We start from the raw sequence: 23,477 nt of genomic DNA on the forward strand, positions 1-23,477 counted from the left end.
GGTCCAACTAATCTATTCAAAAGAATGACAAAAAGTAATAACCCACTGTGAGGTATTATAATATATAGAATTGTTCATTTCATGCATAAGTGGTTCAAGTGATTAGTTTTCTATGATTTTGTTATATGGTTTGATACATTATAGGTTTGACTTATTAAATATGTTACCCTATTACGGCTGCTCTCACTTTGTATATGCATAGTATGCACTGAATACTATTAGAGTATGTTGTCCTTTATTGTTTTAAAAGGCATGTGTTTGATGAAATGTCTATAATTTATTTTGACATGATTATGCTATTTATTAACGGAAAGTATGACATTAGAAATTTATGGAAGCGGCCGAAACTTTAGAATAGGCTATGAGGTGTATGACATTTCTAACTGTGCCGATGACGAAAGTGTTACTTAACTTAGGAAAACAAGGAAGCTCTCGGTCAGGTATTATACTCTACCTATACTAAAAAGCCTTTTATCAACTTATGTTAATACTTTGTATTATTATTTATGTTTTTTTTCATTTCTTTAAGTTTTCTAATATTGTCACGGAATATCTCACCACTCCTATTTCAATATCTCAAGAAGTTATTGGACGCAGTGGATGGATCATGTTGGTATTTTCTTGCTATTCAAGATAGTAAAGTGTTTATGAAGTGACCTCGTTGCTACAATATGAAGATTTTAGATATTGGCCTTCAACAGTTTTACTATTTTGTTTGTCTTGCATTGTAATAATTGGTATAGGTTGATGCTTTTATTTAGTTTTGACTATGTTTGTGTTTGGTTGTTTAATGTTTGATGTTTGTCTAGAATTGGGGCATGTTGCCAAGTTTGAGTATGAGAGGATTATGACTTTAGGATGTTCATGTGTTGGACATTGTCTGTTTTTTTTTTGTGTGTGTGTAGTGATTGTACGGGGAAATGTCCCGGGATTCCCAAGGCCTTTAGTTGTACCAAACTTTTATATGGTCAATTTTGTCTTTTTATAGTAACGTTGACTTTTGTTTATAGACATAAAGATTATAAATATGTTTTTGTATGCCTATTACAAAATGACATTCAAGTTTTGTAACGAAACACTTTACTCGTACACGTGTAGGGTTCTCAACCATTTTCATAATTACACTTCATTTCACGAAGTGTACTTATAAAACGCATACTGCTCAAGATGAGAACTTTGGTTAGCTTAGGTTTATCGGGGCACTTAGTACTCAATTAACATGTGTTTATTTCTAATTATTTTTTATTTACTCAAAGGTATTATTCATATTGTATGCAATGTGATGATGATAATAAAGGTTTACTCTTTTCGCACAGTCTAAACAACTCCAGACATGAGCACTCATTGTGAGCATTCTACGCTCGCAAAACACGCAAACGAATGTGTAACATCCTAAAATTTATATTAATAAATAAAAGGAAATCATGCTCGTTATTTAAATGTGTGATAATATTTAATTAAAGGATTAAATAAAATAAGGAGTATGGAATTGGATAATAAAAGATGGATTAAAGGGATGGGTATGGGCCTTAGGTCCATGGGCTTGAGAGGGTATAAATATCCCCTTAAAGCTCCCTAAAACCCTCATTTCTATCTTTCTTATTCCTTACACACTCTAAAACACACACACACAAACACCTATCCATGATCGTGAGCTAGGAAGAAGATCCAAGGCCAAACCAAACTATATCTTGTTAGATCTTGGATATACAAGCGAGATACAAGATTATTGTACATAACCGAAGCTAACTGTAGCTTAGAAACGTCAAAAGTTATGTCCTTTACATATAAAGGTTATGTTTTTATGAATGGTTTGCCATGGAACTTAACCTTAGAGTAGATCGGGTGTAGATGGTTTATAAAGTTGCAAACTTGATGATAAAATGGACTGGACGAGCCCGATTATGGTAACGGCTCATAAAAAAACCCTAGATCTAGCCTTTGAACTTTTAAATCATAAAGTTTCAAGCTTTACGGATAAACGGGCTAAGTCTTAGCCAAAATGGGAATGAAAATGGGTTAAGGATGATATAATATCATAATAAGGGTTTAGGTGTTAAAACACGTAAGGGAAATGGGTATAAAGGACTAAACTTAAACTGATGCAGGTTGTTCGATTACAATGATTACATTCGCATATAATGTTATATTCGATTACATTATGGTTCGAATACAATGTTACACTCAATTACATTGTAGATTCGAATACATACAATACCCGAATACAATCTGGACTCGCATACAATGTGTATCTCGATTACATTGTAGACTCGAAGACAATAGGTTCGCATTCATGTTGAACTCGAATACAATATGCATATTCGAATACATAAGTATAACTCGATCACATTTATGAACTCGAATACACTCTAAGATCGATTACATATGTATACTCGATTACAATAAAGGACTCGAATACATCATATATACTCGCATACAAGGGATGGGTATGGGCCTTAGGTCCATGGGCTTGAGAGGGTATAAATACCCCCTTAAACCTCCCTAAAACTCTAAAATCCTCATTTCTATCTTTCTTATTCCTTACACACTCTAAAACACACACACACAAACACCTATCCACGATCGTGAGCTAGGAAAAAGATCCAAGGCCAAACCAAACTATATCTTGTTAGATCTTGGATATACAAGTGAGATACAAGATTATTGTACATAACCGAAGCTAATTGTAGCTAGAAACGTCAAAAGGTATGTCCTTTACATATAAAGGTTATGTTTTTATGAATGGTTTGCCATGAAACTTAACCTTAGAGTAGATCTGGTGTAGATGGTTTATAAAGTTGCAAACTTGATGATAAAATGGACTAGACGAGCCCGATTATGTTACGGCTCATAAAGAAACCCTAGATCTAGCCTTTGAACGTTTAAATCATAAAGGTTCAAGCTTTACGGATAAACGGGCTAAGTCTTAGCCAAAAATGGGAATGGAAACGGGTTAAGGATGATATAATATCATAATAAGGGTTTAGGTGTTAAAACACGTAAGGAAAATGGGTATAAAGGACTAAACTGATGCAGGTCATTCGATTACAATGATTACATTCGCATATAATGTTATATTCGATTACATTATGGTTCGAATACAATGTTACACTCGATTACATTGTAGATTCGAATACATACAATACCCGAATACAATCTGGACTCGCATACAATGAGTATCTCGATTACATTGTAGACTCGAAGACAATAGGTTCACATGCATGTTGAACTCGAATACAATATGCATATTCGAATACATAAGTATAACTCGATCACATTGATGAACTCGAATACACTATAAGATCGATTACATATGTATACTCGATTACAATAGAGGACTCGAATACATCATATATACTCGCATACAATGGTGATATTCGATTACAATGGAATGTTCAAATACAAGTGTATACTCGATTACATGATGGTTCAAATACACATTATAAACCCGATTACATTATGCGCTCGCTTACATGTGAAACCGATTACACTTAAGGAATTCAAATGCATGCATACACTCGCTTACTTATATACATTCGAATACATATATATACACTCGAATACAAGGGGGGATTCGAATGCATACATAGGTTCGAATACTTAATGCATTTGAGTACCTTATATTGTATACAAGTTACATATTAAACTCCCATTCAAATACAAGAAAGAAAGATTTAGCGAGTGTTGAGTAATTAATTATAAAAAGGAAAGAAAGAAAGGAACGCATTGTATTCAATTACAAGGTGTCTGAATACATTAGTGTATGAGAATAAAATTGTAATCTGAGTAATTTCTAATTGAATATAAAGCCATGTTTATGAATACAATACCCTGTACAACCATTAGAATATACCAGACTTAGCCATTTTGACTTAAACCTAAATAATATTATTAGGGCAAGTATTGATACATGTAATTAATGTACAATTGGTCGAGCCCAGTTAAAGAGAGGAATAACAATTAATGGAGAACGTAACAGGATCCAGGTGAGTTTCTAGCCCCATTTCCTTGTTATGTTTTTGGGGCTGTGTGCATACTCAATGTGAATGTTAATACACTTACCTTAGATGGTAAGTGTATGTTTTGATGATGAATGTGATAGTTACGTTTATATTATGAATGAATGCTTGATAGTACGTGAACGATCTTCGGATATTGCACGTATTGTTAAGGAAAGCATGTATGTTTATATTATGAATGGATGCTTAATAGTACGTGAACGATCTTCGAATATTTCACGTATTGTTAAGGAAAGTATGTATGTTTAAATTATGAATGAATGCTTGATAGTACATGAACGATCTTCGGATATTGCACATATAGTTAAGGAAAGTATGTATGTTTATATTATGAATGAATGCTTGATAGTACGTGAACGATCTTCGGATATTGCACGTATTGTTAAGGAAAGTATGTGTGTTTATATTATGAATGAATGCTTGATAGTACGTGAACGATCTTCGGATATTGTACGTAATGTTAAGGAAAGTATGTATAGAAAGTTATGGATGGTTATAGGATGTGTGAAAGGTTACAGGGTTGCATACCCTAATAATATATGCGAATGTTACAGGGTTGCATACCCTAAAAATATATGCGAAAGTTACAGGGTTGCATACCCTAATAATATATACGAAGGTTACAGGGTTGCATACCCTAACAATATATGCGAAGGTTGCAGGGTTGCATACCCTATTAATATATGCGACGGTTATAGGGCGTAATGCTCTTTAAAATTTAATGTATGAATATGAAAGAAAGAAGGTACGAAGGTAAGCAAGTATAATATAAACGAAAGTATGTACGAAAGTATGTAATTATGAATGTGTAGTATGTTGTATGATTAACTAGAACTCACTCAGCATAGCTGACTTTTAGTATGCACGCAGGTGAGTAGAATGAGTTGAGCGGGACACATGGCAGAAGAATAAGAGGTTGACATCTGAAGACACAAGATGTTTTTATGATTAATGTTTTATAAATGAAAGACAAAGATGTTTGTTTAAGAAAAGTTATGAAATGTTATGAATGTTTAATGCAAGTTTTATATTTCGCATAAAGTTTTAATTAACTCTGATATTTAGAACTGTGTTTATGAGTAAATCCAACGTCCAATGTAGGGCACCGATGACGGGGCCTTACATAATGATTACTTGGTTTGGTAAATTTTTTCATTTTTTTTATTAAATTTATATTACTCTTTATATAAGTTTGCTTACTTGCAAAATATAGGTTTAATTGACGATTTTATATTTTCACTAGTGTCGCACACGGGTCAATAACCTAGTTAAAAATATTCCAATATCAAAATACTATCAAGATTTTTTTAAATTCCATTAAAATACCAATTAATGGTTACACGATTCTAATTGAATTTGAATTCAATATTATATTATAATAATATGTTAATTATGTCAAAACTATTGCTTAAAATAAAACCATTTGTTCCTTAATTTATGCATAATTTTGGGTATAATAGTTGTAAGATGAAGACCTTTTAATTATGTAAAAATAGATGTTTAAAATAAAACTCGTATTAAAAGTTTTTAAATCTCAATATACTTTCTAGGTTAATGTTTTTTGAATAATTCAAGATTATATTAAAATATGTTAATTGTGTCAAAAATGCTGCTTAAAATAAAACTCTCAGATCCTTAATTTATGCATAGTTGTGAGCATAATAGTAGTAAAATGATAATATGATGACTATCTCTATAATTCTTATCATAAAATTCATTCATTCCAAGGATGTACATAGAGATTTATGATTTGTTTATAAGTTTGTGAATTGTATTTGTACCTTTATTTCTCTTATTAACAGTACATTGAATTGATTTTGTAGTGATTTTAGTTTTCTTCTTTTTAAGTATAAAAAATTACAACACAATTTTGTAACATCCTACTTTCAATAAGAAATAATAAAAAAAAAATTCGTTATTTTATAGTGTGTCGTTTACCGGTTTAGATGATAAACTGTAAAAGGTTGGGCTTGGACTTTAGAAGATGGAATAAGAGATGGAATGGGCCTTAGGTCCATGGGCTTAAGAGAGTATAAATACCCCTTAAACCCTAATCCATTCCATTTTTATCCATCTCTACACCATAGCCTACACCTTCCAAAACACACACACCATACTTATCCTGAGCCAAGATCCGAAGTTGAGAACCAGAGCTTGATAGTGTTAGAGCGTTGTGACGAACCAAGCCAACATCAAGACTAGACCGTGTGCATAGACCGACTCGCTTAAGGTACGTTTACATCGAGAACTTGTTTGTTTAGGTCTGGTTTATATCTAGGAATCTTAGATCTATGTTTATATGGTAAAAACGAACCCGATACATCAAACCTTACTGGAATTCATTAACAATAGATGGGTTAATTGTTAACATAAACAACCGGTTTCGTGTATTGAGAAATCGCACAGTGTAAAACGCAATATTTGGGTGATTAACGGATTGGGGTTTGTAGGCGAGGTGATTCCGAGTTCATTGATACCTAAATCATGATGTTTCGATAAGGATCGAAGGTTTAATTGCAGATCTGATAAACGTTGACTGCGTATGTTCTTGATGATTTTGACTTTGACCCTTGAGTCAAAGATCTGGATAAGAACTGTTGATAGTTCATTATGGTTGATCATTCGTTACGCGTTCATAACGAATGGGACCCATTCGTGTGACTTGATAACGAATGAGCCCTTAATTCGTGATCTATCCATTCGTTAAATAAGATAACGAATCTGGTAATTCGTTATATGCTAATTCGTTATGCTAAGATAACAAACCAAGTCCTGTTCTGATAACGAATCGGAAGGACGAACAAGATGATGACAAGATGACGAACTATGATAACGAACCAGACCATGTTAGGATAACGAATCAGTTAACGAATCAAGCTTAATTCGTTATAGCAAACGAGTTAACGAATTAGATAATAATTTAAAATCCTAATGAAAAATGTGTTAAGACAGTTAACGAAAAAATATTTCCAAGCTGACCTGGCAGCTTAACCCCAGCCAGGGGCTCTGCCCCTTGGACCCCGCTAGGGACTGCCGCCCCTAGAACCTCGCTACTAGGGGCGCTGCCCCCGGACCCCCGTTCGTTGAGGGTTATAACTAAACTCGAAATACGTTATGGATAGTAATAGTTAATTGATACGGGTAATTGTTATACAGTTAGTCGCGCACAGCTAAAGAAAGGAGTAACTGTTAACGGTGAACATAACCGAGTTCAGGTGAGTTTCTAGCCCCATTCCTTGTTATGTTTTCGGGGCTGTGTGCATACTCGATGCGATTATTTAATACATTTATCTTAAGAGATAAGTGTATGCTATAAATGTGTTATGTGGAAGATATGGATGATTTCTTGTCAGTACGTGAATGATCTTCGGATATTGCATGTACTGCCAGGTTATAATTACATATATGAATGATATATGTATGAACGATCTTCGGATATTGCATGTACTGTTAGATTATGATTACAGATATGAATGATATATATAACGTATGAATGATATATGTATGATATGAGTGAATATAAGGGACTGAGCCCTAATAATACTCAAGGTAGAAAGGGACTGGGCCCTAATAATACTCAAGGTAGAAAGGGACTGAGCCCTAATAATACTCAAGGCAAAAAGGGACCAGACCCTAATAATATTTGAGGCAGAAAGGGGACCGAGCCCTAATAATACTCGAGCAGTAGGGTGTAATGCTCTTTAAAACATAGAAGTATGTAAAGTAAGATTTAATATAAAAGTAAGTAAAGTATATACGAAAGAAAGATAAGCAGATTAAGAATATAATATGTATCTTCGGATGCATATGTATATGAATATAATTGTATTGTGTGTTATCTGTATTAACTAGAACTCACTCAGCGTAGCTGACTTTTAGTATGCACACAGGTGATCAGATTAAAGAGCTAGAATGAGGATGACACATGGCATGGATTGAACGGCTGGCATATGAAGATGGAAGAAATGATGTTTTAAATATGATGTTTTCTGTTATGGTTTTAAAGAAAATATTAAATGTATTGTAACGAATGAATGAAGTTAACGTTTCCGCGAAAGTTTTAATGAACTCTGATTTGTAGAACTGTGTTTATGAGTAAATCCAACGACTAAATGTGGGGCACTAGGAACGGGGCCTTACAATTTCTTTCTATTTCGATGATTATTTAATAAACAAGACTTTATGACTTCATTTATCATGATATAGTTTTTATTGATATATCTTTTTGGCTTCATGGATTAAGTTAGAAAGATGTTTTAAGTTGGAATTTTACGTTATTTGTTGTTGTATCTTATTTTATTTTAATAAAAAAAACAATGTAATACCTTATAATGAATGTAAAATTATTTGTTCTTATAAATATTACACTATCAATTTATTATTATTGTTATTATTATTATTATCATTGTCGCTATATATATTTATATACAATTTTCACGCGTATGATACACAGGTTACTAACCATTGAAAGATATTGCAATTTTACATTATTGTTTGAGTCTTCGTCTCCAATTCTTCCAACGTTATAAAAATACATTTTTTAATATGTGACAACATTTTGTTCTAAAAGTTATTTTTATACACATAAAATGTATAATGATATCGGTAGTAATGTTTTGTTGTAAAATAAATCAAACACCAAGGTTTGGTTTGCAAATTATAGTTTATAATTAATAGTGTATAAATATATCAAAATCTTATTATAAAAGTCATAAATAAAAATCATTATATGATATAACTCAATTTACGTATTACATGTTATATTTTTTTTTACTTTTATTATAACTTTCATATGCGTGTAACACGGGCTTTAATTATTAAACATGTTATTATTTTAATGATATATTTAATTTGGATAATATTGTTTTTTTAAATTTTCAAGTGGTGAAGCAAAATGAGTTTCTTTTGTTAGAATATTTGAAGAAGTTGATGGTGGTTTAGTATGAAAGAACATGTTTAGATCTTTTTGTTGATGTTTTTTTGTGGTTTGGTGTACACTAACGTATTGTAACCTTAAACTTTTAATATCTAGACATTGTAAATGGTTAACGTTTTGGTCCGAAAGTTGAAGAAGTTTTGTGTGCTTGAATTTGTTATTTAAATTATTATGTTTGTTGACATGTTTTTCCACCCATGTGTAACACGGGTCTATACCCTAGTGATACATTATGGCTTTATAAATATAGTTTTTTTAATGTATTTTTTATACATAACCCAAGATATTGTTTGTTTGAATGATTTCTTATACATGATTATTTGCAGAATGGGTACTAAAAACTTGCTAATGACAAATCAGTTTTGTTGGTAAAGTTCTTAAGGAAGTGGATAAACCATGTGCTTGACAAACCTTTTATTATTTCTCTGGATTTAATCACATAAACTATTATACATATGAAACGACAATATCCCTTATCAGTTTGCTTCGTTATGTCAATAAACAAAAGTCAAGGACAATCGTTAAGTAGGGTGAGTTTGTACTTAAAGAACAATGTATTCTTACACGGACAACTGCATGTCGCACTATTAAGAGTTACCAGCAAAAAGGGTTTGAAGATACTACTTCTAGATAAAAATGGCAAACAGGCTAAGAAAACCACAAATGTCGTTTTCAAGTAGGGATGACAATGGGTCGGGTTTGGGACGGGTCAAGGTATTCCCAGACTCGGACCCGATTATGAAACCCCGTCCCAGACCCGTCGAGTATTTATCGGGTATCGGGTATACCCGCGGGTTTCAGGTGTACCCGTTAGTTTATTAAAAATACCCGTCGCGTATGTCCGACTCAAATCCCATCGGGTTTTTATCGGGTTTTGAAAATACAACACAAAAAAAATTATTTTTCTAGTTTCATGATACACTCAATTCAACAAAAAGAAAAAATTATACCAAAAAATATATAAAAAAGATCTACGTAGTTTATAGAGGATGAGTGAGTGGCGGGATGTAATACAATATATATATATACATATGTGTGTGTGTGTATTTGTATAGAATATAATTTTAATATTCATGGAGGACACACAAAGGACAATTGAACACAAATACCATTATTTATTGTTACTATGTGTGTATGTGTGTGTGTGTGTGTATAATTATGTTGGGTATATAATCGGATAAACGGGTCCATATTATCGGGTAATCGGGTCGGGTAATCGGGTATATTAGAAATCTCAGACCCGTCCTAGACCCGCGAAAAATTTAAAAACTAATCCCAGACCCGTCTCATACCCTACCCGTCCCAATTATGTCGGGTAAGACCCGTCCCAATTATGTCGGGTATCGGGTATTCCCATCGGGTTCGGGTTTCACTGCTATCCCTATTTTCAAGGAATTGTTTTCTTATTTGAAATAAAATTAAATTTTTATCACTTACAATATTGTGATTTCTAAATTTAGTAGAATTTTATAAATTCATGATGTACAACAACAAAAATAACATCACAACAACAACGAGTCATGGATTTAGTAGAATTTTATCAACTCATGATGTATACTAACAAACATAGTATAAGGTAACGAGTCAAACTGAGATAATTCAATAGTTAAAAAAACACTTAAAAGTAACCCGCGTGACACGCGCGCTAAAAGCTAGTCTATAATATATATATATATATATAAACGAAAGCTCTAAAATCATATGTGTCGCTCTCTGGTTGCTCCCTAAATTCTCTCAAGCCATCAGATTGCATTATGTGTAAATGGAGGCTTCTCATGCATTTGACCTGAATTTACGGGTATGAGTCTCACCAAACCCATATATTACTTAAACAGGTTATAATATCTCATTAAATTAAAAATTAATCTCCTCAAATATATGATGTGAAAATCCTATAAAATAGGTATCTACCAAAAATTAATATATGGTTTTGTTTTGTTTTTTAAAAAGATATTATTTATAATTAAGAAACAATTTTATAGTCTAAAAAATAAACGGGTCCTGAGTCTCACCAAACCCAGATAGCTTTTAAACCGGGTTATAACATCTCATTTATTTGTAAAACTCTTTTATCATCAAACCCTAAATATATTATTAACTTACTTACAATAAATAAAATTAAAATCCAACAAAATAAATAAATATTCAACACGAAAAATGAAGCACAACCCCCGTAATACGGGGTATAAAAACTAGTGTGTGTGTATATATATAATATATATACATATATTCATACAGTTATAAAAAAAATATAAGTTTGTAAAACATTCAACGACTATAATCGTCAATAAAGGTGTCGGGTTTTAATAAAATAAAGTTTGTTATTAATACATACAAATATATATATATATATATAGACACACCTAACGAGTTTGTTAATACGTTCAATGATAAGGAACGTGAATCAGAAAGTGTCGGTTTAATAAAAAAATGTTTATTTGATATCTATATTATATATAAAGCATGAGTGAGGGACCTCTTAATTTTTAAGAGGTACCAAACTTGTTGCTTTTAGTACAAAATACAATGCATAAAATTAAGACACTTTAGGGACAATTTTGTCTTTTGACAATTTTGTCTTTTAGCAAAAGTAAAATATGTTACGGTTGATATTTAAGTTATTCAAAATTAACTACAAGTTTGGTCCTTTAACTTTAGTCACATTTTGTTAACTTATATAATAATTACATATATACCCCTTATTTTAAACCAACTACCCGACGACGTTTAAACGTTAACAACTTTTCACACGCTAATATTTTTTTAAAAACATTATACCATAAAAACAAGTATTTTATTATCTTTAATTTGAGTATGGTATTGCTATACTTTTTCTATTTTAAAAACTTAACGTGTTACGTGATTACCATAAAAGACCGGCAAACGAATCGGGCGGGTTCGAGTCATGGGTCTAAAAGGTTAATGTTGGAATGAGTCGATACAAAAAGGTTAATTTGTTTGGGTCGGGACGGGTTTGGGTTGAAAGGGGTCAAGTCATAACGAATTTCGGGTTAGAACAATGTCAAACGGAACTGGTTGCGGGTCAAGACGAGTTCTATGCAGCGTTAAGTGCGCACCGACATCTGATTGCACGCGTACAATCGTTGTGTGACGTGCTTACTAATACCGATTAAGATTCCAATGCCACAATACGAACGTACTATCTTCGGGTTATGCGCATACTGTTGTGAAGTCACGCACATACAGAAACAGTAACACCGGTTACGCATCCGATGACATGTTTGCATGCGTACCGCGCCGCATCGCGCGGGCACATAGCTAGTTTAGTATTATTTATAATAAATTAATTCATCTTTAAAACCCTTTTTAAAAACAAAAGAAACAACACTATGCTGGCTATGGCCCAAACCCGCGCCCCTGGCCGGCTCAGTACATGAACGCACCCATACAACCAACCGAGCTAGCTAGTCAGTTGATAACATATGCACATAAAAAAATTATATACATTAGCAGATTTAACCCCCAAATTGTTCAAGAACCCTAAATCTGCAATTAGTTAATATGATATATATTCATTTAATTAATCATAGGGTTAACGTTACGCTGATTCAGATGATCAAGATTCATATAAAAAATGCCTCGTATGATTACGAATTGAAGGCAAACGACGAACCAAGGCCGGCGACCAAGAACACGATTAAGAACGGCATTAAAAGACCACGTTAACACAATTAACCATAGGGGTTCAATAGGCGTTGGTATAAGGGTCTTGTGTCTCAGTTTAATTGAATTATCATGTTCGTTAGTATGTATTTTGAGACCGAGGTGGTGTCGGCCCAAAGAATTAAGCAATATGAATCATCCTTGATGTTATTACCAAATTAATATGTCGGTAGGGTCGTTTAAGGCATGTGGTATCAAAATCATAGATCAATTCCTTGATTAGGACGAGAATTAAGCTCCAAGAAACTTAAACGGGTCTCTGGTTTGTGAAATGGATCAGGTAAACGGATTGGGTTAAGGGTTAATGGGTTAAGAGTTTAATAATATTATAATATACATATATAATTTTCACTTTAGCCCATGAAGAATGACGGTGAGAACATAATGAGTTAGAACTTAGCTTCGAGTGAAATATGTATACAAATCAAAGGTATTTTGATAAAATAATTAATGTCTCAATAACGCGATGCTTTGTTGATTAAAATTGCCTGAACATAAAACGGGTCAGGTAATTTAAAATGGTAAAAACCGAGTTGTTACACTTATTTTGGCTTTGTTGATAAGGAGAAATGGAAAATGCCTTTTGTGGTTTCAAACACTTCGTTAACATAAAAAAGACTTATTCAATCATAATAAGTCATAAGAAGAGGAAAATAAGGAATCCCAAACACACCCTTAACCTACTTTGATAAATACTTTTAAAAGTACCTATTTAGGTAAATAGTTTTTCCCACAAGCCCATTTTGGGAAAAAAAAACTCTCTTTTGTCTATTAAATTACCAGAAATATTAAAAGATTAGCGTGACGGGTTTGTTTTTATGAAGTAGGAATCTCATGAGAATGAACTGTCCGTCAGATGGAATCGCCGGAAGACTCGGTGCTGCTTAAAAAGGGTAATTATGTCATCAAACCAAGCCAAGTTGAAGCATCAAAATATCGCTCGTTTATTTAAATTCAATCTGCTCGATTTGGCTCGCTTTTAAACCAAACAAAGTATGAGTAAGCCTGCGTTTGGTTCGGTTCGTAGATTATTTAATTTATTTTTTTTCAAAAGTTTAAACAATGCTTTCCTGTAGATTTGAAAAACCAAACGGATTTGTTCAACTCCCTCAATCATCCATCTGGTTTCAAACCCTAACAATGGAAGGTCCTATTAACGCAAAGCGCAAGGCAGCAGGCGAATCCTGGAAGCTAGCCAAGTGTCAAAAGCACGAATTCAAATTCATCGTCAGGCTCGAGATTTCTTCGCCGGACTCCTTCTCCGTCAAGCCATTTCCCCTCGACGGTTACTCGTTTCCCGGTGAAGAAGATTGCTTCCAGAAATTAACCAACTGCCTCCCTAATGTATCTATCTTTTTTTTATTATACATTCTAATATTCAATTGATTTTGCTGACTATACCTAATTCTCCTATTACTTACTGCTATAGGTGGTCCCATCGCATTACACACAGACTCATGTTGGTGGAGAGGCCTGTGTCTTCAACCTAAAGGACTACGATGCTGTTGTCAAGGCCTTAAAGATCCAACGCATCGACTATGAAGACATCCCTTACGTGACACGTAGAGCGGTGAGCATATTGTCCCCCCCGTATGTCGAGGGAAGATGGGAGCCCTGCAGGCCAGAGCATCTGTCTGATCACAAAGTAGCTGACCTTATGGCAGGACTTTCAAAGTCTCTGTTGGAGGTACTGCTTCCCTTTCAAATTGAAGGTGTCAAGTTTGGATTGCGTAGGGGCGGTCGCTGTCTTATCGCTGATGAAATGGGCCTTGGGAAAACACTTCAGGCCATTGCAATTGCAAGCTGTTTCATGAATGAAGGTCCAATTCTAGTTGTGTGCCCAGCTATTTTGAGATATACATGGGCAGAAGAGTTGGAGCATTGGCTTCCATCTTGTTTGCCTTCTGATATTCATCTAGGTATCTTTCTCAACTAGGGGTTATCTTGTTATTTTATTTTAATTAATACCGTTACAATTGAAACTAGCATACAGATGAAAATTCTAAAATCGACTCTGAGTTTTTTTTTAAAGTTAACCGTGATGTTCGGTATTGAGGGAGTGCATCATGAGAGGCGCAGCTGGTTCAAAGTGTACTTGCTCCTCCTTACACTATGTATCATAGTACCTGATGATCTAATAAGATATGGAACTAGAGTATATAACTACTTTTCGGATTGTATATTGATGTTGATTTTGTTGGTTGTTTCTTGTCTTAATGTATATACATGTGTGCTCTTTAGGAGTTTAGGGTAATACTATCTCTTCAACATGTGGATGTTTTACCTGATGCAAATACACATTTTATTTGCCATCTCTGCATGTACCAAATAGTATTATTGGCATAAATAAAAATTGGTAAGGTAATTATAAGAGTTATGCTTTTGAGCAACTTATGATAGCTGATGCCTTGTTTCTGTAACGTTGTCTTCCAGTTTTTGGTCATGTAAACAATCCTGAAAACTTAGCGAGGCCTCCAAAAGTTGTTGTCATATCTTATACAATGCTGCATCATTTGAAGAAGAGCATATCAAAGCAAAATTGGGCTGTATTGATTGTTGATGAATCACATCATGTGCGTTGTACGAAACGAAAATCATCTGAAGCAGGAGAGGTATAGTGTATATTATATTGGCATTCATTTAGCCTTGATTTTGAATAATTTGTATACTTGTTGAGTCCTCATTTGACATTTGAGCTGCACATATATCTTATCCTTAAATTTGAAGCACTAATTTATTCTTAATAAAGCATATTTTTTTTTTGCTTTCTAATTTCTATTGCCTGAATAGACCATCTTAAATATGAAGCAGTGTTTAAAGTTTGTGAAATAATTGGTTAACTATGAAAAAAAATAAAAATAAAATAATAATAATCACAACAAGTATCACCTTTCTTATGTGTTTTTTGTGTCCACTTAGCACATCTGATATCAAAATTCTTATCCATACCATCACATTAGCACACAGTTTATTTTTTTTTCCCGACTTGCTGTAACGTTCATGAAAATCAAACGTTCTGGCAACATATTGTGTTTTCTTAATCTCTTTTCTAGAGTATGTAATTTCCTGCACATAAAGTAGTAGCCTTAGTGTGACTTGCAATAACTCAAAAACTGGTTCTTAAAAGCAATAATAATGTTACATCAAGTAGGCTTCTGTTGGATTGTGCTTTTCATCTTGCACCAAGCTGCCTACTAGATTGCATGTAATCATTGTATTACATCCTCTTATCTGTTGAATTTCTTGACATGCTTTAGGTAAGTAGGTTATAATGGTACACCCAAGTTAACTTTCGTTATTTTTCTTTTGATCTCCTTATTCTTGTTCCTTTTATTTGCAGACACAAGCTGTACTTGATGTTGCATCAAAGATCAATCATGTAATCTTACTCTCAGGGACTCCTTCTTTGTCAAGGTTGTGGCAAAGCAAATGTTACATTTCTTTAAAATCCACTGCCATGTAGTACTTTAATGCATGTGTCCTAATTTTTTTGGTCTTGTATTTCTCCTAGGGTCTAATAGGCCATACGACATTTTTCACCAAATAAACATATTATGGTAAATTCTGTTTCCCTCTTTCTATTTTGTTAGTAATCATCATATTTCGATTTTCTTGATAAATACTCCTTTTGTAGGCCTGGTCTGCTTGGAAAAGACAAGCTTTCATTTGCAAAAACCTACTGTTCTATGAGCACTGTCCGTACTTATCAAGGGATTGTCTATCAGGTAGCGTTTGTTTGTCCTAAACATGCACGCGCATACACATATGTGTGTTTAGATATGTATATGATATACACATATCATGCTAAGCAGAACTCATGTTTCCTATATTATTGGTATTTGTTTCATTCTATTAGGATTTTTCAAAGGGCATTCGATTGGAGGAACTGAATGTGCTACTGAAGCAGACTGTTATGGTCAGTTTGTGTTACTTTGTATTTCCTTATCGTTTATTTAACTTATCAACAAATATTCTACCTTACTCTGCCCCAAACAAGAGTTCAATATAAATCCACAAGGACTAGGTGTCTAGGTGTAAGTGAGTGTAACTATCTAAATGTGATAAATAGTAAGTATGGAAATGATTGTTTATCTACTTATTGGGGAAGTAAGTATTTTATAGCATCCATTGGTTTAAGGTTCTACCTTAAAAGATAAGTCTTTTCTGGGACAGAAAATCTTGGAGAAAAGGTTGAATATATTATAACATCAAATTGATAAAAACATCTCAGAGAAGTTTCTTTTGAGAGAATGAATATTTTGAAGTGGAACTTTTGGGATGGAGGGAATAGTATATAAAATGGGTTTGATTCATGAATATTATTGTTTGCTTTATCATCTTTTTCAGTTAATATCTTGAATTTATGTCATATAGATAAGGCGATTGAAGGATCATGTCTTGAAGCAATTACCACCCATAAGAAGACAAATTATCAACTTGGTTCTCAAGAAATCAGATATTGATTCTGCAGTAGCAATTTGCAATATGGCAAACGATGATGCTTCCGCAGTAAATGAGGCTGAAGATGGTTCATCAGATGATCTAAATAAAGATGATGAAAAAAGTAAGATTTCAGCATTCCATTTGCTTGTGTATCATCATCATCATCGTACTCAGTATATCCCACCAATAGCAATGCTATGGTAGGGTCTGAGGAGGGTAAGATGTAGACAGCCTTACCTCTATCCCATAGGGATAGAGAGGCTGCTTCCGGTGAGACCCCCGGCTCGATAGTAGTTTTGCATCAAGCCTTGGACATAAGGCACATAGCACTCAATCATCGGGACACCGGCTGATCGGTGCATGTGCCCTTGTCTTTCGGCTATCAACGCCACCACATGATGCCTGATTAACCTTCCGCCACTTTTAACGTTATTTTCACGAGATTAGTAAAATAACGTCAGAATTAGTGCAATTTTACTTTTGCCCACCCGAGGGTTCACACATATATACATTATATGCGCGCACCGCAAGCAGGGCGTTTCCATTTGCTTGTGTATGTAAACAGTAAACATATTTTTATCACTCTGCTGCTAGAAAATCTTCCGTGCTTATTGCATAGTTATGCTAATATTCGTGTTAGAATTTGCTCAATTTGTAAATGCTTGGCCTCTTAAGAGACTGCTTCAAAATTTTATCACCATTTATTTTACGACTTTAATCAAGCCAAAATGCTTGGCCTCTACAGTGCTAATAATTAACGTATGGGTGAACTCCTGTTTCTTAGTACATGTTTACAGAAGAGTTCCTTCTAAATATTTCCTGAACGCATGTAAATCTCTTGCAATTTCTAAATCTTACTTATTTTGTTATTTTTCTTGCTTTTAGGTGATGATGCGTGCAGCTCTTCAAGACCATCCAATCAAGCTATCGGAATCGCAAAACTAGCAGGATTTAAAGAGTGGCTACTTATGCATCCAATCATCGCCGAGTCTGATGATGATGAAAAGTTTGACTCGAGTCAAAGCTCTCATAAAATGATAATTTTTGTTCATTACCATAAGGTTACCGATAGATTACAGGTAATGAAGTTTTCCTTTCGCTGTTGCATTTACCATTCGTATATTAGGTAAGAAACAACATATTGTCATCTTTCTTAGACCAATCAAACTTGATTCTAGCGCCATCCTCTTTACCTGTTCTTTTTACTTATGTCGTAAACGGATTTGTTATGTACTTATCAGAATGTCATATAATTTTACAGGAGTTCCTATGTGAAAAGGGGATAAAATTTGTACGTATTGATGGGCGTGATGCATCTGCCAGAGATAGACAACAAGCAATCAGTTCTTTCCAACATTTAAAAGAGGCATGTTAAGTGCTTTCTTAGTACATTACTTTATTATCCTTTAATTAATTTCAGCATCTAGCTGACTGTTGTAACTTCATTAAGTTTCTTACATAATTTTTGTATTGTCAGGTTAAAATTGCATTAGTTGGGATACTTGCTGGGAGTAATGGACTTGACTTGTCAGCTGCACAAAACGTGGTTTTTTTAGAATTACCTGAGAAAATATCTGACTTTCAACAGGTTTGATCTTACCGAGTCTTATGTTATTAACACATTTTGAAGACTATCATCTTAAAGTCCCTTATGTTCATTTTTAGTATCCAAAAGAAGAAAATAAAGGATATTGCTTTCTTGGACTTTAATGCATTAAGAAAATAAAGGATATTGCTGTGATATTACCAATTTACCATACAATGTATATGATTGTTGATGTTGTGGTTGCTTGATGTTTTTTGTGAACATTGTAGGCAGAAAGCCGAGCTCATAGACGTGGTCAAACTAACGCAGTAAACGTTTATATATTTTGTGCCAAGGTATTCATATTGCATACTCATCTATTATACAATTCAGGTCCATGCATGATTTTCTTTCTTTTTTTAACTGTCATGACTTTTGATGATTTGTTTCCAGGACACCTCGGATGAATCCCACTGGAAAAGATTGAATAGAAGTTTGCATCGCACTTCATCAACTGTAGATGGGAAGTATGACTCGTTGAAAGAGATTATGGTATATTTCTTTATCAGTTTTTGTAATTTACTTTTTGTTAATGGTATATCATTTAATTTACCTTAATATCCGTTTAAGGTTTGTTTTAGATCTGTGCAAGAGATATACGTGCATAAACTTAATATTTGCAGGTTGAAGATGTTTCTTTACTTAAAACCGTTGAAGAAAAAGATAAAGAAGAGAACTTAACATTTGGGGAGGGAAGTGATAATGAATGTTCTGAAACCGAGCCCGTGATATGTTCTCAATATGCATCTGTTGAAGAGATGCAGTCTGAAGTAATTAATGAGACCACTACTTCAAAAAGTGAAGATGAAGCGGTTGATCCATTTCTCAAGTACTGCTACAAGAAAACCGTACTAACTCCAAACTTTTTTAATAAGTTTTTTTTTGATGTTTTTATCTGATTAGTATGATCTAAATGCAACAAAGTTTTTTGCTGATTTACAGGCTCGGATAGTTTCGGATGTAAATAACGAAGAAAATATGACCTTCAATGGGACAGCGGAAGCATATACGAATGAAACTATAGTAATTCCATGCACTTCAGTTGATGTTGACAAGTTGAATGTCATTGAAATACCAAGTGATCAAGAACCTGTTGATCCGGTTGAAGCTGACCCAAATTGTATCCCAGCCAATTCTCTCCGGTTTGAGGTATATTTAATTACACATTTACATGTATTCGTTATTTAGGTGTTTTTTCTAGGGTGGGTTAATAATGATAAATTCATCAGTGGTTTCGGTCCTTAGCTTTTTTGACTCGCTAAAGGAAGTTTAAATATTGGAATTCAGTCGTACTTTATATGGATGAAGCTACCACCAAAAAAGGTTTAGGATTACACCTACAAATTGATTAAGGGACTTGATTGATAAAATGGTGAAAGATGGTTGGTTAAACTCACACACATATAGTGGCACATTCTTTTTAAAACCAATAGTACGTTGAGAACCGCATAAGGCATGCATTTCACCTCAATGAAAAATGTAGAAGGGAAAATATCTGTTTATATATCTCTCTTCATTCTTACTTTGATTTTATGTTCTCTCTACTGATTTTTTATTCTGATAAAAAATGTGCACATATGCATATAGTGTATGTGCATATATATAGATATTGAAATCTACATGCATTTTAGTCTGTTAATAAAAATTAATAGTACAAGAGTTGATATGGTTCTCGCAGTTTTCAACATATTATTGGGATAAGTCAGAAAAAGGTTAAGCGACCAAACCACTAAGAAAAGAAGTTCAAGGTTAAACTGCCAAAATATTGAAAGTTGGTTGGTTTTGCACCATCATTAACCCTTTTTTCTACGATTACAATCATGTCGGTGTGTACACATGTGTATTGCGGTTATTCTTGAAACAATCCGGCCCACTACACTTAAACTTGTGCAACATATAATTTATCACATTAGATTGTTTAGACAATCTGACTATTTTTTCAGGTCAGCAAATACACAGGTAGAATCCACTTGTATTCATGTATACATGGAGTGGAAACAAGGCCTACCCCATTGTTCAAAAACTTCCGGCCCGAAGAACTCGAGACAAAAGATCCATCAATTGATGACAAACAATTCGCCTCTAAATCTATCAATGATGATTCTATATACAGGCCCGCTCTTTTAAGTTTCGTTAAAGAATGGAGCAGTCTGAGGCCCATTGAGCAAAATAAATTGTACAACAAGCCTCTTCAACTTCCTTTGGCTGTGGAGTTGTGCTTGAGTGAAAGCCAAAACCATGATAAAGATGTATGTCTCAAACTTTGTCATTCTTTTTGACACGGCAAGATGGGGCCCACTAACAATTTATTATTAAACAGGGATTGCTAAAAGGTGGAAGTAAGAAGCGTGGTACATCACTAGATGATATAAGCCACCCCCTCCCTTCAGATGCTGTATGGAAGAATGTTTCCATCTTTCATGGTAAAAAAGAAAGACAATACATGCAGGGTTGGACTTTGACTAGTCAACCACTTTGTAAACTGTGTCAAAAGAATTGCACGTAAGTCGAGTGAAGTTAACATATATAGGTGGCAAAATGGGTGGGTTGAAAAGGGTAATTTAATAAGACTGGTCAGAACTCGTTGCGTTTGGCTTGAAATCATTTTTGTGTGACTTTTAACTTTAATATTATTGAAACACTAATCTGTTGTTTTAACCTTTTTGGCAGTTTCTAAGTAAACTTTTTCATATTTTCAGGAAAAATAGTGCCAAGGAGCCTGAATTCTTCGAGGATCTGTTTTGTGATTTGGAGTGTTATGAAGAATATCGCTTAAGAACCAGTAATAGATACCTACGCACGGTCGGTGATTTAATAATATTCTTTTTGGTAGGATTATATTTTGTTATAGTTTTAAGGTTTAATCAAGGGTTTTGCAGGGGCTTGCTCAAATTGAACATGGCGTGTGCACAAATTGCCATCTTGATTGTCGAAAACTTGTAAAAAGTATAAAACCTTTATCTCTTGAGAAGCGTAGAGAATTTGTTATTAAAGAAGCCCCAAAGCTGGCAGCACGTAAAAATTTGTGAGTTTTACATCCAGTGTCATAGATGCTTATATTTTCCCTTCTTATGGTGTAAATCTAATCATATTATTGATAAATTTTTTATTTTTTTTTATTTGTCTAGACTTGAAAAGCTCATCAGTGATCCAACAGAGGGCAACGCTTGGCATGCAGATCACATTGTACCAGTATATCGCGGGGGAGGTATCTTTTAAATTTTAATTCTTAATATATAGTATAATGTTTTTGTACCGTTAAGTTTAATATTGATTTAATTTGAAGCCAACACCTTGACCTTTTTACTTGTGAATGGGTCTATGCTAGTTTTAAGGTTACCCTATCCAACATATATTTTCGTCTTGTGTTATATTGTTACTAACTTTTGTTTCTTTCATATGATCAACGTGGCAGGTGAATGTAGACTGGAAAACATGAGGACACTTTGTATTGCATGTCATGCAGAAGTTACTGCAGCTCAATGTGCTGAAAGACGCTCAGAACGAGCCAAGGCTAAGAAACAACTTAACCGCTTGCTCACCAACCTTAAAACCGTTCAAGACAACCAAATGGTATTAAAAGTAATACATATTTATATTTGATTATATAATTGACACTCAGTTTATCATAATGCAAGTTTTTTAGTGGCTGATCGTATTGATAAAAATGGCATTTATAGGACCATTATGAAAGAATGATTGACAGTGAACTTCTTGTTAATGTCCCGGGAAGTGCTTACCATACAACAACAAAAATGGCTTCAGAAGACGTGACTTCTTGACTTCCATTCTTCTATTGACTTTTGTATGTAATTTCTTCATAATCATACAAGTTACATTTTTTGTGGGTTTTTGGCATTTGTAGGATGGGTTTACTAGAAAGGCTTTTCTGTAATCTGTTTGAGGCCGTTGTTGTATATTATGAACCACAAAAGTTGAATAGGTTTTGATACAAAACCTGTTCCTAAAATGTGTCGACTATACGCAACAAAATTAATGTCATTTGATAATATCACCTTTTTGAAATGTTATGCTAAATATTATCTAGTGTAAACTCTTTGTCCTGTATAAACTGTCTCTGTTTGTAGCTAGCTGTTTTCACTAATGAGTTGTTTGCTTTCGGAGTTTTAGTTTTCTAGAATGTTAATCAATTTCTTTACTCTGAATATGATTTTTTTAAAAAAACTTGAATATGAACATTTATTAAAATTCTTTGAAAATGGATGGGTCTGGTCTGGTAACATGTTTTTGGCCTTTTGGGTATGCTGTATAGTAATCTTCAACCTCTATGTGAGAATTTTGTCATATAGAATGTCCAAGAAAACACATCTAATCTAACAATACCATAAAATCTAAGTTGATTCTATATATGTTCCAGTTGAAACTAACTTACAAGAGGTACATAGTTTTATCATCAACAAAAAGCTTAAAGCTTAGATTAACAAAAGCTTCAGTTGAGAAATGGGTTGAATTAACCTATAGAAAGATAGAAACAAACACAAAAAGAAAACATTTCAGATTAGATAGATGGCGATAAAGGGCCCTCATACAATAATCGAAACTCAATGTGATTTTGGGTTGATAATGATTGTTAGATTTGTTATCCGGATGGGCTTTTATTAGGCAACTGAGAATAAAAGATGCTGCTGCTTGTGTTAGATATTGTAATGTGGAGACTGTATCGGCTTGGTAGGAAAATGTGGTTAATTTTGTTCTTTAGGTTTTACTACTTGTGATCGATGATGATGATGATGATATCTTTCTTTGGCTAGGAGCCTAGGACCAGCTGGTTTATGAAATACTACTGGGC

At 33.7% G+C, this 23,477-nt stretch overlaps 1 protein-coding gene across 1 annotated transcript; it reads left to right on the forward strand.

Moving 5' to 3' along the window:
- Positions 1–13,779: 13,779 nt before the first annotated feature.
- Positions 13,780–22,469, forward strand: LOC143637081 (uncharacterized). The gene is made up of 22 exons (XM_077104537.1): positions 13,780–13,983; positions 14,069–14,558; positions 15,073–15,251; positions 15,980–16,053; positions 16,161–16,196; positions 16,274–16,364; positions 16,496–16,555; positions 17,014–17,203; positions 17,968–18,161; positions 18,344–18,448; positions 18,560–18,670; positions 18,898–18,963; positions 19,061–19,159; positions 19,291–19,515; positions 19,610–19,816; positions 20,611–20,916; positions 20,988–21,169; positions 21,367–21,469; positions 21,547–21,692; positions 21,796–21,875; positions 22,083–22,240; positions 22,348–22,469. The coding sequence occupies exons 1-22, from the start codon at positions 13,780–13,782 to the stop codon at positions 22,447–22,449; spliced, it is 3,408 nt and encodes a 1,135-aa protein (XP_076960652.1). The 3' UTR covers positions 22,450–22,469.
- The last annotated feature ends 1,008 nt before the right edge of the window (positions 22,470–23,477 follow it).

Source organism: Bidens hawaiensis, unplaced genomic scaffold (genome assembly GCF_021521415.1).
Source record: "Bidens hawaiensis isolate Kalapana, Puna unplaced genomic scaffold, B.hawaiensis_p1.1 tig00008123_1, whole genome shotgun sequence".
Lineage (NCBI taxonomy): Eukaryota > Viridiplantae > Streptophyta > Magnoliopsida > Asterales > Asteraceae > Bidens > Bidens hawaiensis.

What these genes read in the sequence shown, in the direction of transcription:
- LOC143637081 (XM_077104537.1), top strand. Translation starts at nt 13,780, where the DNA reads ATGGAAGGTCCTATTAACGCAAAGCGCAAGGCAGCAGGCGAATCCTGG. An exon ending in TAACCAACTGCCTCCCTAAT is followed by an intron (nt 13,984 to 14,068) that starts GTATCTATCTTT and finishes TTACTGCTATAG; the next exon opens with GTGGTCCCATCGCATTACAC. An exon ending in ATCAAGGGATTGTCTATCAG is followed by an intron (nt 16,365 to 16,495) that starts GTAGCGTTTGTT and finishes TCATTCTATTAG; the next exon opens with GATTTTTCAAAGGGCATTCG.